The sequence below is a fragment of the Zalophus californianus genome, chromosome 9 (genome assembly GCF_009762305.2).
Source record: "Zalophus californianus isolate mZalCal1 chromosome 9, mZalCal1.pri.v2, whole genome shotgun sequence".
Classification (NCBI taxonomy): domain Eukaryota; kingdom Metazoa; phylum Chordata; class Mammalia; order Carnivora; family Otariidae; genus Zalophus; species Zalophus californianus.
This window is the reverse complement of record NC_045603.1, coordinates 1,824,840-1,840,112: the sequence shown is the minus strand read 5'-3', so window position 1 is coordinate 1,840,112 and position 15,273 is coordinate 1,824,840. Positions and strand designations below refer to the sequence as shown.

Genomic DNA, 15,273 nt, shown 5'->3' with positions numbered 1-15,273 from the left:
TAGGTTAATGGAAGCCCATCGAGCCTGCCTGCCAGGATGCGGCATTAGCAGGCTGGTGAATGTGTCACTTAGGTGAAAACAGGTGGGCTCACAGGCTGACTTTAGGAAGAAACTTGCCTCCTACCTGAGCGGGGAGGAGAGGCTCGACAAAAGTCAGTTGTGTTCTCACTTCCAGGCAAATAGCTTTCAGAAGAGTAATGGTTTAATTAAAATATGTAAGTAAAATAAACCTGAGTAAATAAGAGGGAGGCAAGGTCTCTGCTAAACACAGCAGGAAACGTATGAAAATCTCTAAATAACTTTCGTTAAGAAAAGGCTGATCACCTGTGTAAAGATAATGGCAGAGTCTTACTAGGAGAAAATTAAAGAGATTTGAATAAATAAGCAGGAAGCTGTCACATACCAGGATAAAATCAGTGCATGCCCGAACCCTGTGAGGTTGTCTGTTCTTTCAGATTTAATTTTTAGATTAAATACAGTTTCAGTCAGATCCCTGATGAAGTTTTGGGAACATTACCAGTGATTGTACATTTTAGCTGGGCATGTAGACCCGTCACAGTGTAGGAAGGCTTTGGGACAGAGGCCTCCCCGGTGTCCACGTCCCGCTGGTGCGCACCTGGGTGTGCAGCTTGTGAGTGGCTGAGCCCCGGGCTGCCCCCCACCGGTACCCACCTTGTCCTTGATACAGGGACAGAGTTTGTCCAAGTCCCGAGGATACACTTAAAACCTGAGAAAATGTTGGTCTTGCTACGGTTACTTTCTGCTCCATGGAGCAGACCTCGTGGCCCTGAGTGGAACCCCGGCATCAGGGGGTTGGACTGTGGGGTGCAGCGAGCACAGACCGGTGAGGAAGGGAGGGGTCCCTGACGGCGGGTGGGGGAAACGGGCTTCATGTTTGGGGGCACTCAAGTTGGAGCCTTACCACTCACCACATCCCAGCCTGAATTCCCGGCAGATTACAGACTGGAACATGTGGCCTGAGGCTGTGGACTAGCTGGAGGGCGGGCGGGGAATATCTGGGTTCAGGCTGGAGAGACGATGTGTCATCGTAAGTCCAGTCTGGGAAATCCAGAGTAACCATGGACCCTCTGACGCTAAAGACACATGCTCAGATGCTGTTCTAAGCATTGTGCATAAATCCACCTGTTCATGCTGACAGCCTCCCGTGAGCCCCAGACTGCTATCATCCGCATCTTACAGATGAGGACACTGAGCCACGGAGGGGCCAAGTCACGCTGTGCGTCAGCCACAGACCGAGAGCCCATGCAGGGCCCCGTGTCCCAGGGGCAGCCCTGACTCACCTCCATCTCCCTAACCCGCCTCCCCCAAAACAGGCAGGTCACAAGGTTGGGAGTCTTTGGAACCTGAGCAGCACGGCTGGTTCTGAAGCACGTGGTGGAGGGGCGGCACATGGACGGAGATGGGTATATCCCACACATAGAGGCCCTAAAACCCCACACGCGAACGGCCGAGGAAAGTAGGAAGAGAGATTTGCAGTCAGGATCGGTGGCTGACCCACGAAGGAGGTGCTTCTGTGTGGTTTGCTTTAGTTCCCTCCAGTCTCATTTTGAGGCCTCACGAAGGGTGCGGGGAAGAATGTGGATTTGAGGGGTAGGCGTCAAGAGAAGCAGAAATACATGCTCGGGCCCCTGGGGGGCAGGCTGGCAGTCACTGCAAAGTTAATGTGGGGTCACTGCACGACCAGCTGTTGCCGTCCCGGTGGGACCCTGGGTGTCCAGCCACGAGATGTGAAAGCCCTCATGTGCGCAAGATCTTGTCCACGCAAGATCACCGAGGCATTAAGCAAAGCCGCCGGCAAGTGGGGGCGGCTCAGAGCCCATCTGTCAACGAAGCAAACCGCGGTCTAGCTGTTCACTGACTAGCATTCAGCCGAAGGACAGGTCTTGGACAGGCCACAGCGTGGACCAGCGCTGAACGCATCGCGCACAGCGCAAGAAGCCAGACATAAAAGGCCACGTGCGGTGTGATTCATGTACGGGAAACGTTTACAACAGACAGATCCACAGAGGCAGAAAGTCTGCCAGGGGGCTGGCGCGGAGGGTGGCAGTGACCGCTGACGGGTAGGGGCTCCTCCTGGGGGCGAGTCTTCCACATGGGCGGGGCGGTGGCGTTGGCCACAGAAAGGCGTGACCTCCGCCCTCTGAAAGTGTGATTGTGTGGCGTACGAGCTGGATCACGGTGAAGCCGCCACGAGCAGACAGGAAGATGGGCATGTCCTTATGGCCAGTCCTGGTCCCCCGGCTTCGGGACGGACAGCGGCCTGGCGGGGCTCCGCGCCAGTGCAGGCACCGCCTGGTCCAGCTCAGGGACCCAGACCCTGTCTCGCAGAGGTGACCTCCCCACCGTGAGTGGCCGTCTTCCCCGCAAGTGGACCCAGAAAGGAGACCAGGGAAGGGGTTTGATCCTGAGTTTGCGGCGCCGGCCCTCCCCACTGCGGATGGCACAGTGTCGGCCCGAGCGTTTCTGGTGCCGTCTGTGAAGAGCGCCTCCCGCCCGCTCTGTCATCTCCGCGTCCCCTTTGATCCCACCCGCCTGAGAACGTGGGCTGAACGCGGGCCACAGGTGTGCTGCCGGTGGCTGAGGCTCTGATGTTGGCCGGGGTCCAGCGTGGGGCCGGCAGGGGCACCTGCCCTGGATTAGCGCAGGCGAGGGACTAACTTCAAAGCGGGCGCTGCCTTGGGGCAGAGACCAAGCGGACAGGAATCCGGGCTGCAAAGCCTGTCCCGCGATTGTCAACACGCTCTTCGGAAAAGCCGCCTGGCAAGCCGGGCTGTTGCAAACACACAGGAGACCTTAGGGAGGATGAAGGCCAGTCAGTGCTCCCTCAGACAGAGGGCTGGAGGTGCCCAGCAGGGGCGCAGGGGGCGGGCGCAGGGAGGCAGTGAGGTCATGGGCGGGGCTGAGCTGGACTCAGCAGCAACAAGGACACACGTTAAGACGGATGTTGGGGGAGGGCTCGTGGCGGCTCGGCCCTCACCCTGTGTGCTTGCCCGCCGGTCCTCCCTGTCTGCATCCCGTCTCCGTGCCCCCCTCGCGTGCCGGTACCCCCGGTATTGGCATGCACGCCGCCCTTCAGCCCCCCAGCCGACGCGGGGGACCTGACTCGGCATCTGTCCTGGGACCGCCGGGTCTGTTTTGCAAGTGGGAGTCTGATTAGCACCCAAACGTGCTGACTCGAAGATTCAGTGAGTTCCCGCCCCCCGTGTGGGCCGTTAGCAGCCCTCCCACCTCTCGCTGGATCCTAACCCGCTCAACGAGAAGCTCATCTCGTGGCCTATCTGCTCAGACGCCGGGAGAGGTGGCCGGCTGGCCTACAGGCCTTGTAGATAGGGACGTCGGCCCTGGGGTCACCCGGCCGCTCCCCACTGGCTCCTCGGGCCTGTCCCTGTGCTTTGGGGGGTGACAACACACAGCAGTGCCCGGCTGCTCACTCTGGTCCCCAGGGGGGTTGACTGCTTACTAGGGGAAAGGGATGCACTGTGAGGCCGCAGGGCAGGGACAGGGGCCCCAGCCTGGCTAGCTTGGTGCCCCGTCCGGGCTGACCCGTGCATCAGGCCCTGCCACCCCCTCACCAGGGCACCGCGTGGTGCCTGCAGATGCGGCTCAGGGAAGGCCCGGCCAGCACCGGCCATCAGCCCTCAGCCTGACACGTTCCCCCGAGCTGACGGGCCTGGTGTGTGTCTCGTGTCCTCGTGGCCGGCTGCCTGGGTTTGGGGGACATTTCACAGAGGAGGGGCTTCGCACCTGACCCTGTGGGCTGTGGTTTCTGGGGGGTCAGGTGCTTCTCTTTGTGCCTACTAAGTGCTTCCGCAGAAGCAGGAGACAACGGAGCCGCCATCCCCAGCAAATGGCCAGTGTCACCTGCTGGACAGCGGCGGACAAGCGATAGAGGTGGGGGAGGGGACAGACGTCCTTAGAACAGCCGCCGTGACCAGAATATCAGTTCGCAGGTGCATCTGGGGGACCTTGGCCGGGGGACCCCGGGACACCTGTGTCTCCAGGGTGCTGTCTTCACACCTGGCCTGGGGTCTGTCTCTGGCCTTTGTGGCCGGCCCAGCCACTGTGAGGTCTCGGGTGCTCTGTGCTCTGCACACTGGAGTGTGTGTTCATGGGGTCGAGGTGCCCAGCTTCCCACCTCACAGCGTGGTAAAGGGGACGTGTCTGCGCAGCTGGGGGCTCCTCCGGGAAGGGTCGTGTCCCTCCCTCCACGGGGTTGGGCCTCTTAGACCTTCCAGGCTGAGGATTCGGCCCACGAGCTTCGTCTGTGGGAGCCCGCTGACCAGATGTGGGGTGAAGGAGAACCCCCGCGAGGGAACGTCCGGAGGGTAGCGGAGTCAGACCTCATCCTCGTCGGGGGGAGGAGGTGGGGCAGGCGGGTGTCTTGGGCCACCCCTCTCCATCCCACCTGTCACTTAAGCGTCGGCTGTGCCTTCCGGAAGGCCCTCTGCCTGGTGACTTGAGTAGAAAGGGCCCGTCCTGCCGAGGGCTCAGGACCCACCCTGGGCACCTGCTCAGCTCCTGCCCTGCAAGGCCTGGCCTGGCTTCGAGGCTCCAGGGCCGGCCCCACCCTCCGGCTCCTCAGAGGTGCCAGGAGATTCCAGGCAGGGCCTGGTGGGGAGGGGCACCTGTGATATCGGGGGGGCACCTGTTCTATCAGTGGGGGGGAGGGGCACCTGTAATATCGGGGGGAGGAGCACGTGTAATATCAGGGGGAGGGGCACCTGTAATATCGGGGGGAGGGGCACGTGTAATATCGGGGGGAGGGGCACCTGTAATATCAGGGGGAGGGGCACCTGTAATATCAGGGGGAGGAGCACCTGTAACATCGGGGGGAGGAGCATGTGTAATATCGGGGGAGGGGCACCTGTAACATCAGGGGGAGGGGCACCTGTAACATCGGGGGGAGGAGCACGTGTAATATCGGGGGGAGGGGCACGTGTAATATCGGGGGGAGGGGCACCTGTAACATCAGGGGGAGGGGCACCTGTAACATCGGGGGGAGGGGCACCTGTAACATCAGGGGGAGGGGCACCTGTAATATCGGGGGGAGGAGCACGTGTAATATCAGGGGGAGGGGCACCTGTAATATCGGGGGGAGGAGCACGTGTAATATCGGGGGAGGGGCACGTGTAATATCGGGGGGAGGGGCACCTGTAACATCAGGGGGAGGGGCACCTGTAACATCGGGGGGAGGGGCACCTGTAATATCGGGGGGAGGGGCACGTGTAATATCGGGGGGAGGGGCACCTGTAACATCAGGGGGAGGGGCACCTGTAACATCGGGGGGAGGGGCACCTGTAATATCGGGGGGAGGGGCACGTGTAATATCGGGGGGAGGGGCACGTGTAATATCGGGGGGAGGGGCACCTGTTCTATGGGGGGTCGCCCCTCCCTCCTCACCCTACCAACCCAGGGGCTCCTGTGCCTGGTGAAGAATCAAGCCACCAGGCCTCAGCACTGAGGCCACCGAGGCCTGTCCACGGGACCCTCCCTGGTTCTCCAGGCTGCAGGACGACCAGGGAAGTCAGATCCCGTGGCAGAGAGACGGTGGAGGCCCAGGGTGGCTGGATTTCAGCCAAGTCCAGCCCCTGCCCGCACTCATGGCTTCCTCCCCTCGAGGCCTTGGGTAAATACCCTCTGGGGGGGCAGTAGGCAAAGTCACTGTCTTTGTCAGAGGGAGACTTGTACGTGTGAGCATTCACAAAGCACTTCGCACTCGAACGTCCTACGTGGGATTCTCACTGCAGCCCCGCGAGGCAGGGTGGGTGGTGTTCTCTCCAGGCCTGGGACCCCAGGCCCAGTGGTTCTGGAGCCCTGGTCACTCAGGGCACGACTTGTGATTTTCAGTCGTCCTGTGTGGTCATCCATGCTGATCAGGGGGACATAAGCCGGCAAAGCACACACGTTTGCTATTTTCAGTGGATGGACCTGCATGCTGGCGTTTGTGGGAATGACCCAGGTCCTAGAATTAACTCTGTGCTCCGTCTCAGCAAACAATCGGTAATTCGGGGCAATGGCGGTGCCTTTGCTGGGTGGCTTAGGGTCTTCCATGAAGCAGGGAGCCCTGTCGGGGGGAGCCCGGTGTAGCCTAAATCCCGGCCCACCTGCCCCGGGCCCGCCGACCCCCGCGTAATGGTGGGGTGCCTCCTCCCAGCAGCACCGTGAGGAGGCCCTACCTCCGCTCTCACAAAGGGAGGGGTGCTCGTCGGGGGACGGGAGCCTGTGTCTCGACAGGACCTGAACCTGGAAATGCCCACGGAGGCCAGGGTATGTGCCACTGAGCCCCGCTCTGCCGCAGGAGCCGTTCCAGGAAGGGGCCTGGGAAACGCAGGCTGACTGGCTGGGCTGTTAGCATCTTCCTGGGACAGTTCGGGCCACTCCTGGTCAGGAGTCCTTCTGTCAGCTGTCTTTCTGCCGTGGGCTGAGCAGCGGAGCCTGCGGCTTCCCAACCACCCTTGTTTCACCATGAGGAACCCACGGCACCCGGCCTGGCCCTGCGGGTGCTCGGGATGGACGGTCTGTGGCCGGGGGCAGGACCCCGGTGCCTCCTCTGCGAACAGTGAGTCCTGGGGAAGTCAGCTTGGCTCCAGGGCTGGGTCGTCCCCTTCGAGCCTTGAAACGGCCTCGGAGCTGCCCTCGCGCCACTCCGGAGCAGGAGGCCGGAGCAGCGTGCACACGGGGCCCGGGCCGAGCCGAGGCCCCTTTGCACTAGAGCCCAGGCTCTTCACCGCCCTGCTCTGAGGGCCCTGAAGCCACAGCCTGTCCTAGTTTCAGTGTTAGAGACACTTGCGTGGTGCCGGCTCTAAGTCAGGAACCCGCGAGGCGGGGAAGTGTTTACTCGGGGGGAAACTGAGGCAGGCAGCGGTGAAGTAACCTAGGACGCCCTGATAGCAGCGTTGGGACCCCGAGGTGAGCCCTCACCTGGCACTAAGGCCCTGGGATGGCCGCACAGTCGGGCCGCAGGAGGGACCTCCGGGCCTGTCACCTGAGGGCACGGGGAAGGCTACCTGCTCCCAGCCTCCTGGCCCGGCCCCCTCCAGGCTGGAGCCTCGTCCCCACGAGAGGCCGGGGTGGGGACCTCGCATCCCCTGGGACCCGCCCCAGCACGCTGCAGCGTGAGCCCGGGAGGCAGCGAGTCACACGGCGGGAGCAGATGACAGCGTGTGGACGCGGTGAGCAAACGCAGGGGGTGCTCGAGCACGCCCCACCCGGCCCAGACGCACCTGCTCAGATGTCAGCGGAGAGGGTATGGGGCGGGGGCTTGTCTGAGATCGTGACCTTGCCGGGTTACCAGAAGGGGCTGCCCTGGGCCACGTCATGCTGTTCGATTTGTTTTATTTTAAAAACCGAACAGCAAACCATGGCCACTCCGGCCACTCTTGTGAGCTCAGGTTTGGGGAGGACACGGGGTCCAGGCTCCCCTGCACGTGGACCAGCCGTGCAGCCTCAGGGAACGGTCCCAGAGACACAATCACACGGATGATGGGACACGGGTGGGAGGATGTGTAGCCTTTCCAGAAGCTTCTGCCCTGGTTATGTCTTTATCTTTCCCATGGCAGCGGCCATTTTCATCCCAAGCCTGTCAGAGCAGGCTGCCATCACCTCCCCATCTCACGGTGCCCATGTGTCTGCTGTTTATTAGGACCCTTTGTTTGGGACTCTCAGTCCAGAACCCTGGGCTCCTTCCTACAGAACACTTGTCCAGACCTGACAGGAAACACCAGCTTTTAATGAAGAACAGAGAATAGTGCTCACTGGACTCACAGGGGCTGGACAGTTTCATTTTGTTTTTTAAACGATGCTTTGTAGTGTCGAGAAGCCCGCCCGCCGCCGTGAAGAACACGCGCCTCTCCGGGGTGGGCGGAATGACCCCCTGGGACGGAAGCCCCGGCGTGCCCCCCAGGGCCGTCGCAGGCGGGCGGGTGTCTGGTGTCGGCGAGAATCCTGGGGCCGACGGGGCTCAGGACCCACCTGCTCAGGACCCTTCCCCAAGGACACGGGGTCGTGGCTGGAGGGACCCCACCTGCTGACCCGGGGACTGTGTCCTGGTGGCAAGGGGTCTCCCAGCAAGGGCATGCTCTCGAGAAGCAGGGACATTCACAGGGGACTGTCCCCTCCACCCGAGCTGTCCCCAAGCCCAAGATGGCCGTCAGAGTCCCTCCAAGCCAGGGGCCACGGGCTGAGCTTGTCCCTGAGCTGGTGGGGGCCCATCGTGCAGGTGTGACGCATGTTTCTTGTCGCGGGAGCCCGGCCGTGCAGTCCCCGGGTGAAGGGCACCTGCCAGGATGCAGGAGGGCTTCCCTGGTGTCCCCCGGGTGGGGGCAGCCGACGTCAGGATGAGACCGAAGCGGGTGTTCCTGAGGAAGGGAGCCAGAGGCCAGCGAAGCCAGCTGGAATGTCCTTCCTCGGGCAGAGGCCTGCACACCGTCGGTTTCCGTGGAGCTGTGGCGGCCGGCACAGGCCCTGAGATGGGCCACCACCGAAGGTTCCCAAGCTGCAAACGCATCTGGCTTCCCCGGGGCCAGAAGGGCTCTGGCTGGCTTCTGCCAGTGCCCGTGAGGACCCTGCCTCCAGGCCCCACTGGACGCTGCCACGGCAGCCCCGACCGCAAGCATGTGTCCCTGTCACCGGGCCTATGGAGGAGCTGTGGGCTGGGCCAGCACTGCGGGCATCAGGCTGCGCGTCCCTTCCTGGGGTCAGGCGGATGCCAGGGAAGCAGGCCCGGGCTCTGACCCCCGCAGCGCACCCTCTCCACACTGTCCTCCTGCCCTGGGCCTCGAGGCAGGAGGAAGGGGACAGGTGGGTGCCGATGAGGGAAGCCAGACCTGCGTCTGCGTCTGCATCTGTCCGACAGGCTGGGCTCGGGGCTCTTCTGTCCAGTCCGGGTCGGCCTTTGGTGGGGAAGCCCGGCCCGAGCAGAGAGGAGCCTGGGGACTCCTCAGCTCTGCTGTGCTTGGTGTCTGTCTCCTGGGCCGCCCAGCAGCAGGAAGCGTGAGGCCGAGGTATGTGGAAGAAGATGGGAAGCAGCATCAGCTGGGGGCCGGGGGTCCTCTGGGGCAGGGTGGGGAGCCAGCGCTGGGTGCACCTGCTGAGAAGCCGGTTGGTCCACTGAAGTCGGCACAGACAGACGTGAGGACACAGGACAGGCTTTGGTGTGCGAACTGCTCCGGGTGGGGACCGTGGAGCTGCAAAGGCTTCCTGGTGGAGGGGGCTGGGGGCGCGGACAGCACCCAGCTCCTGGGCCCGAGCCCCTGGACTGCCCTTCTGCAGCAAGGCCAGTGTTGTAAATCATGCACACCAGCCTTTGCACCAAGTCTGGAAAGGGCCTCAGAATCCTCCTGAACCCGGCCCACCAGCCAGGAGAGGAGAAAAGCTCCCGCTGCCCGGGTCCGGTCTCGCAGAGGAGACAGGCCGGCCTCATGGGCCCACATGCCTGCACAAGACCAGGAGGGGATGCCTTGCTGGGTGCAAGTCAGACGCGGCCTCGCCCTCGGGCAGGACCTGCCGCCTGCCCCTCTAGGGACACTTTCCCCAGCAGCCCCTCCTTCAGCACCTGCCGGGCGGGCGTGCTGTGTCCTGGCACAGGGCCTTGGGCTTGCCGCTCTGCCCGGGCTCACTGTTGTTTCGCTACAGGTTTCCTGGGTTCCGGGACTATTCAGAACTATTTTGGTAATTAAAATATCTGTGCTTAGAAATGCTGGGGCCAGTGGCTGCATTACCTAAAATCCATGGTTAGTGAGCCAGCGAGTGGCAGGGGCTTCTGGGAGGAGGCGCCTCCCCTGATGATGATGGCCGTGTCATCCTGACCGCACGTTGGGGAGGGTGGCTGGCCTGCAGAGGCCTGGTTCCTGAGACCGCTGTCTGCCCTCCAGATCCGAGGTTCCAGGCCCTGTTCCCGCCGCCCCACCAGCGTCCCCTGCTGTTGTCCCTGGTGGTCCTGCCCCTGGGACAACCTGTCCCACCAGCTGCCTGGCCCCACGGATGGTGGGGAGACCCCAGGCCCAGAGCTGCGGTGGACACCCCACTCCCGTCTGGGGAGGAACGGGTTCATGAAGCTCCAGAAGGCTCAGCTGGGGCACCAGCACAGACCACTCCAGGCCCCCGAGGAGGAGTGTCACCAGCTCCTGGTCTCCGTGGCAAGGAAACCTGATTCCTGTCTTATCTTGAGGAGGTGGGGCTGGGGAGGGGGGTGTCCCCGGGCCCTGCAGCACCCCAGCTCCCTGGTCCACAGGGAGCAACTGACCCCCTGGAGCTGTGACCCTGACGTGGAGCTGGCTGTGTGTGCTGGTGGACGTGGGGCCTGACGGAGGCGTCCTGAACAGCAGGCAAACCCAGGCCTCCCTTCCCCGTGGGAGGGGCCCAGCGTCACCCCATGGCCGCTGGGACCTCCCAGTTGGGAAGCACTCCACGAGGGCCCTGAGCATCCTGTGGCTCTGCTTCTGGGGGTGGGGGGGGGAGGGGCTGATGTTGAAATCCACGGAATCAATGACCGTGCCGGTGAGGTCAGGTGTCTGGGTGCTAGCAGGCGCGGGGGTGTGGGGAGGCAGTGGCCTTGGGGAGATTAAGGGACATGAGTCAGGCTGCTCTCCTGGAGAGGCGGGCTCCGTGCACGGGTCATCCGGCATGGGGTACGGCCCCCCACTGCAGCGCTGTCCCGTGGGGTCCCCACCCGGCCTTGGGGGGCAGGGCTGTGGGCACGGTGAGCAAAGCAGGAGGAGATGATGCATCGTAACGGAGGCTCTAGATGCCAGGTTTCCCCCAGGGTCCCAGGAGAGTGACCGCCGTGGAGACCAGCCAGGGGCCGGTGTCGCTGGGGACCATGAGCGAGTCCTCCCCTAGCCCCACGGAAGTCTTGGCATTGCTCAGGAGCTGCTGGTGCAGCCCCTGCTGCGTGGGCCACGTGGAAATTTGCACCCTGTGAGTCGAGAGGGGGTGGGTCTGAGAAAAGACACGGTTAAAGGATCAGGCCTGTGTGCGGCTCGTGGCAGGCTGGGTAGGGCTGGTCATCCCCCATGAGGGTCGCCTCAGCCCCACCCGGGAAGCCAGCACTGACAGTCCCTGTTGCGGCTGCGACTCATTCAGGAGAATCCAGACCGCAAGACTGGAAGTGCTAAAACCCATGGCTCTAAGAAGCTGCTAGTATGCGTGCAGCGACCGCATTGCTTAAAGCAGCAGTGGGGATCCAGATGAGCATTCACCGTGCTCCCTGCATGAGAAAGAAGACCTCGTGTGTCTGGTGTAACACACAAAGGCGGGAGACGGGTGGAGCCGGGACGTGGGCCACCCTGTGGACGTGTGCGTGGCCACTGGTACAGGACCCGCCCTGTCCGCCTGCTAGCACTGCTAAAGAGGGGAAGGAAATAGGCTGGAATTTTCAAAATAGTTACCTCTGTCTGGAAATGGAAATGTAGGTGGGTTTTGTTTTTGTTTTCTGTTCATCACTCTTTCTCCTGTCACCTGTGAGTACGATTTGTACAATTCTAGAAATAGAGAAAAGTAGAGTCAGTGCATCCTTCCTCGGTTAACCCCGTGGGGGCTCATGCGTGTGTGTGCTGGAGGGTCTGCACCTGCCTTCCCCAACCTGGCTGCATGGGTGGGGGGCACGGCCCCCACGTGCTCCAGGAAGCGCAGGGAGGGACCCGGGACCAGTGGGCGCGCAGGCTCCAGGCCAGATGAGGGTCCCACCACCCCACCTTCCTAGGCTGGGCACAGAGCACGCTGTGGGGCCTCTGCTAAGATCGGGGCGACTGGAGGTGAAGGGTGTGGACCAGATTCAGGGTCAGGATCCACGGGCTGAGTTGGGGCAGCTGGTCAGATGAGCTAGACTGGGTTGCACAGTAGCCCCCCAGAAAGATGTGGCCACTTGGAACCTGTCAATGCAGCCTTATTTGGAAATAAGGTCTCTGCAGATATGATTAAGTTAAGGGTCTTGAGATGGGGTTGTTCTGGCCCTGGCTGGGCTCTAAATCCCGTGACAGGCGTCCTTGTAAGAGAGACCAGGGTGAGGTTTGGGACGAAAAGGAGGGCCACGTGACAGGTGCAGGACAGATGCAGCCACGAGCCAGGGAGCCTACGTGGCAGGACTTCCTGGGACTCTGGGATGCAGGGACCTTGGGGGACATGCATGCCACCTCACCTCTGTGGCCTCCCGGTGGCTCCACGGGTGTGTGACACATGCATTCCTATCACTTATCACCGTGCAATTATGCAACACCTGCTGTGTACATGGCACAGGGCCGAGGATACGTAGGTGGTGTCCTGAGCCAGCAGTGCTCGGGGCGTGAGCCCTCTCTGGTCATGCCCAGGCCAGGGGGGCCAGGTCCCCACCATGCACAGAGGAAGGCCGGTGTTTCCAGGAGCCGCTCCGTGTGGCAGGTGTAGCCTGAGTCTAGTGTCATGTCCTCGAGCAGGTGTGCAGGCCTTAGTCGGGGAGAGAGGAGGACCGGCCTCTGGGATGCGCTGTGCCCCGTGCACGAGGCCAGACAGGTGGGCGTGTCCTGGGCTTGTCCGTTCCCAGTGGGGACCCTTGGTGTCTATGGCGCTGACGCTCTCTTCTCTCTGTCCTTCAGGTCTCCTGACAAACGCAGCCCCAGAGGGGCCCCGGGAGTGGCCACACCTCAGCCACGGTCCTCTGTCTGCCGTGGACTCCACCTGTTGTCCGCTATCTGCCCGCCCTCCGTCTCTCTGTAGCCCGCCCGTCAAGGACGGCCCACTTCCTTGGCGTCCTGAGCTGAGCGTGTCCGCCACAGCGAGGAGTCTGGCCTGGGCCACACAGCGGGGGCCACGCTGGGCATCTGTGGCAGCCTGGCTTCACCCGCCCTCCCTGGCCGCGGCCTGGGCTGTGCTCTCCGAGGAGGACGAGGTGGCAGCCACAGGGGCGACCACCCAGCCAGCCCGGGAGAGGAGGACAGCGCCGGGCCCAGGGGAGCACGGGCCCTCGGGCTCAGAAGAGGCCTCTCCTCGCCCCCCAGACTGTGCGAATCACTTTTATTTTCGTACCCTTTCAGTATACCCAATAGACCAAAGAGCAAAATCTATTTTAACTTGGACTCGCCCTCACCGTCAGAGTCCCTGGGTTCGCCGGGGGGACGCGGGGGCAGAGACATGCCGGCGGCCCCGGTGGGACGCGGAGGGCGGCCCCAGCACAGGTGTCACCTCCACGAACACTGCGGGGCGCACTGAGAGGGGCCGAGCCTGCGGAGGACACCACGGCAGCCCTGCAGGGCCCGGCCAGTGATGCCCCCACGCGGACCCCGCGGGCCAGCGCCGCTCGCCGGGAACACAGACCACCGCACACACCCTGCTCCTCTGTACTTAGATGGACTTGACCGACTAAAATCACTTTCTGTTTTAACCAGTTAAACATGCCTCTCTACAGCTCATTTCTGATAGTGGGATAATCCAGTATTCGCCAAGAGCATGTTGGGTCTCCCGTGACTGCTGTCTGCTCGACACACCATTTAGCTCCAGAAAGCAAATTAAAGAAACCTAAAGTAACACTTGTTTGGAAGAGATCATTAAATGTATTTTGCAAAGCCTAAAGTTATATATTTAACAGTTTTTATATGTTGTATATTTGTAGAAAATCCTATTTAACAATTAATGTGGTAGCCCCCGGTCGGCCCGCTTGGCAGGCGGAGCGCTGGTGTCTCTGAAGGGCTCCGGGGTGGGCACGGGGGGAGCCGGGCGCGGTCAGGCAGGACTCCGGGGACAGCCGCCGAGGACGTGCCTGACGTCCCAGGAGCTGCGGCGGGTGCCCGTGGGGAGGTGGCCTTCCTCACCCGCCTTGGGCCCGGCTCGGTGAAGGCCGAGTGCGCGATTTGTCGGTCACACCCCTTCCGACGGATACCGTGTCCCTTATGTGACCCTCCCCCACGGGCAGATTCTGAGGCCGCCGCCGCCGACCTCCTCTCCTGGTCGATGTCCCGCTCCCTCTCTGTCTTCACGTCTGCCGCCGAGTCACTGGGGCAGGCCGCCCTGCAGAGAATGGCAGGCGCCTGACCTTCCCGCACCCTCCCCGGAGCACGGGGTCGCCGGGCCCAACGAGCAAGGGACAGTTCCGCGTCTCCGTCCCTGGACCAGGCCGTGGTCCCGTGGGGTCCTTCATTCTCCTGAGTTTGTGCAGAACTATACTACCTGACGGTCCAATTAACAGGCGCACTATGCTAGTTCTATGCTACTAAAAAAAAAAAAAGAAAGAAAGAAAAAGTAAAAAAAAATAATAATAATAAATATATAGAAGCTGTCCCAGCAACCCATAGACTAAAGATAGGAGAGAAGACCCATTTATTTAAGACCCGTTTCGATGTCCATGAGTATTTAATTTACCCTTCCAGTCACCACACATTCAGAGGCCTGAGTGTCTGGAGAGGGAGATACGGTGGGTGCTGGGCTCCCAGCGCAGACGGGGCAGTGGCCGTGGGGGGATCTCTGCCACCTCCCTGAGCCTGTGTCTTCCCACGGCAAGTGTAGACCCCTTTGGAGGCAGACACTGGAGGTTTAAGATGTTACAGCGTTTTTTTCCTTGTTTTACAGTATTCAATTTTGTGTTGATTCAGCTAAATTATGAAAATAAAGAAAAAATCCTTTGGTAAGCATGGCTTTTGTTCGCGGGCTGGGATGTCCTGGGAGGGGGCCATGGCAGGCGTGGCTGGCAGGGTCCTCCTTCCCGGGCCTGCCTGGACCTGTCCGGTTCTTCTGGGAGCCCCTCCCTGGCGAGTGGACAGCACCCGGCCTCCAGCTACTTGGGGATCCCCCCACCCTGTGTGTGAGTGCCCACCCCCTCCCACACGGCGGCCAAGTCCCGGACACAGAAAAGTAGAACCCCAAAGGAGACCCATGTCAAAAAGATTTCCCCTTTCCCGGGAAATCTGCTCAGATCTGCAAAGAGTGGTCTTTGTCCTCAGACCGTTTCTGCCGCCCAGAGTCCTAGGGCTGAATCTGGACGGGGTTGGGAAAAGCCACATCTGTTCGTTTCTGGCCGCTCTTTATAAAACATGAGCCCCAGGGCTGTGGCTGGGTGGGTCAGTCAAAGGCAGTTTGAAGTCTGCTCCTGAGCTTAAGGAGACGTCCCTGGCCTTTGGCGGCATTGTGGTGGCACAGAGCGGGCTTGTCCTGGGAGGGAGGAGGGGGCAGAGTGCAGGCCCAGCAGTGGCCCCTGGACTCCCTGGACAGCAGGGGCACACCTTGGTGGGCAGTCTTGGGCTCTGCCATCAGAGCACAGACGGGACAGTCCCGCGTGACCAGGACAGG

General features: G+C 61.8%; 1 protein-coding gene across 2 annotated transcripts in view; it reads left to right on the top strand.

The window, feature by feature from the left end:
- Positions 1 to 14,615, top strand: part of TAFA5 (TAFA chemokine like family member 5) — a 200,324-nt gene extending 185,709 nt beyond the window's left edge. For both annotated transcript variants that reach the window (XM_035729078.1, XM_035729079.1), the window contains exon 4: positions 12,591 to 14,615. In XM_035729078.1, coding sequence (XP_035584971.1) covers positions 12,591 to 12,599 — 9 coding nt within the window. In that variant the 3' untranslated portion in view covers positions 12,600 to 14,615. The remainder of the gene's footprint in view (positions 1 to 12,590) is intronic.
- Positions 14,616 to 15,273: the final 658 nt, after the last annotated feature.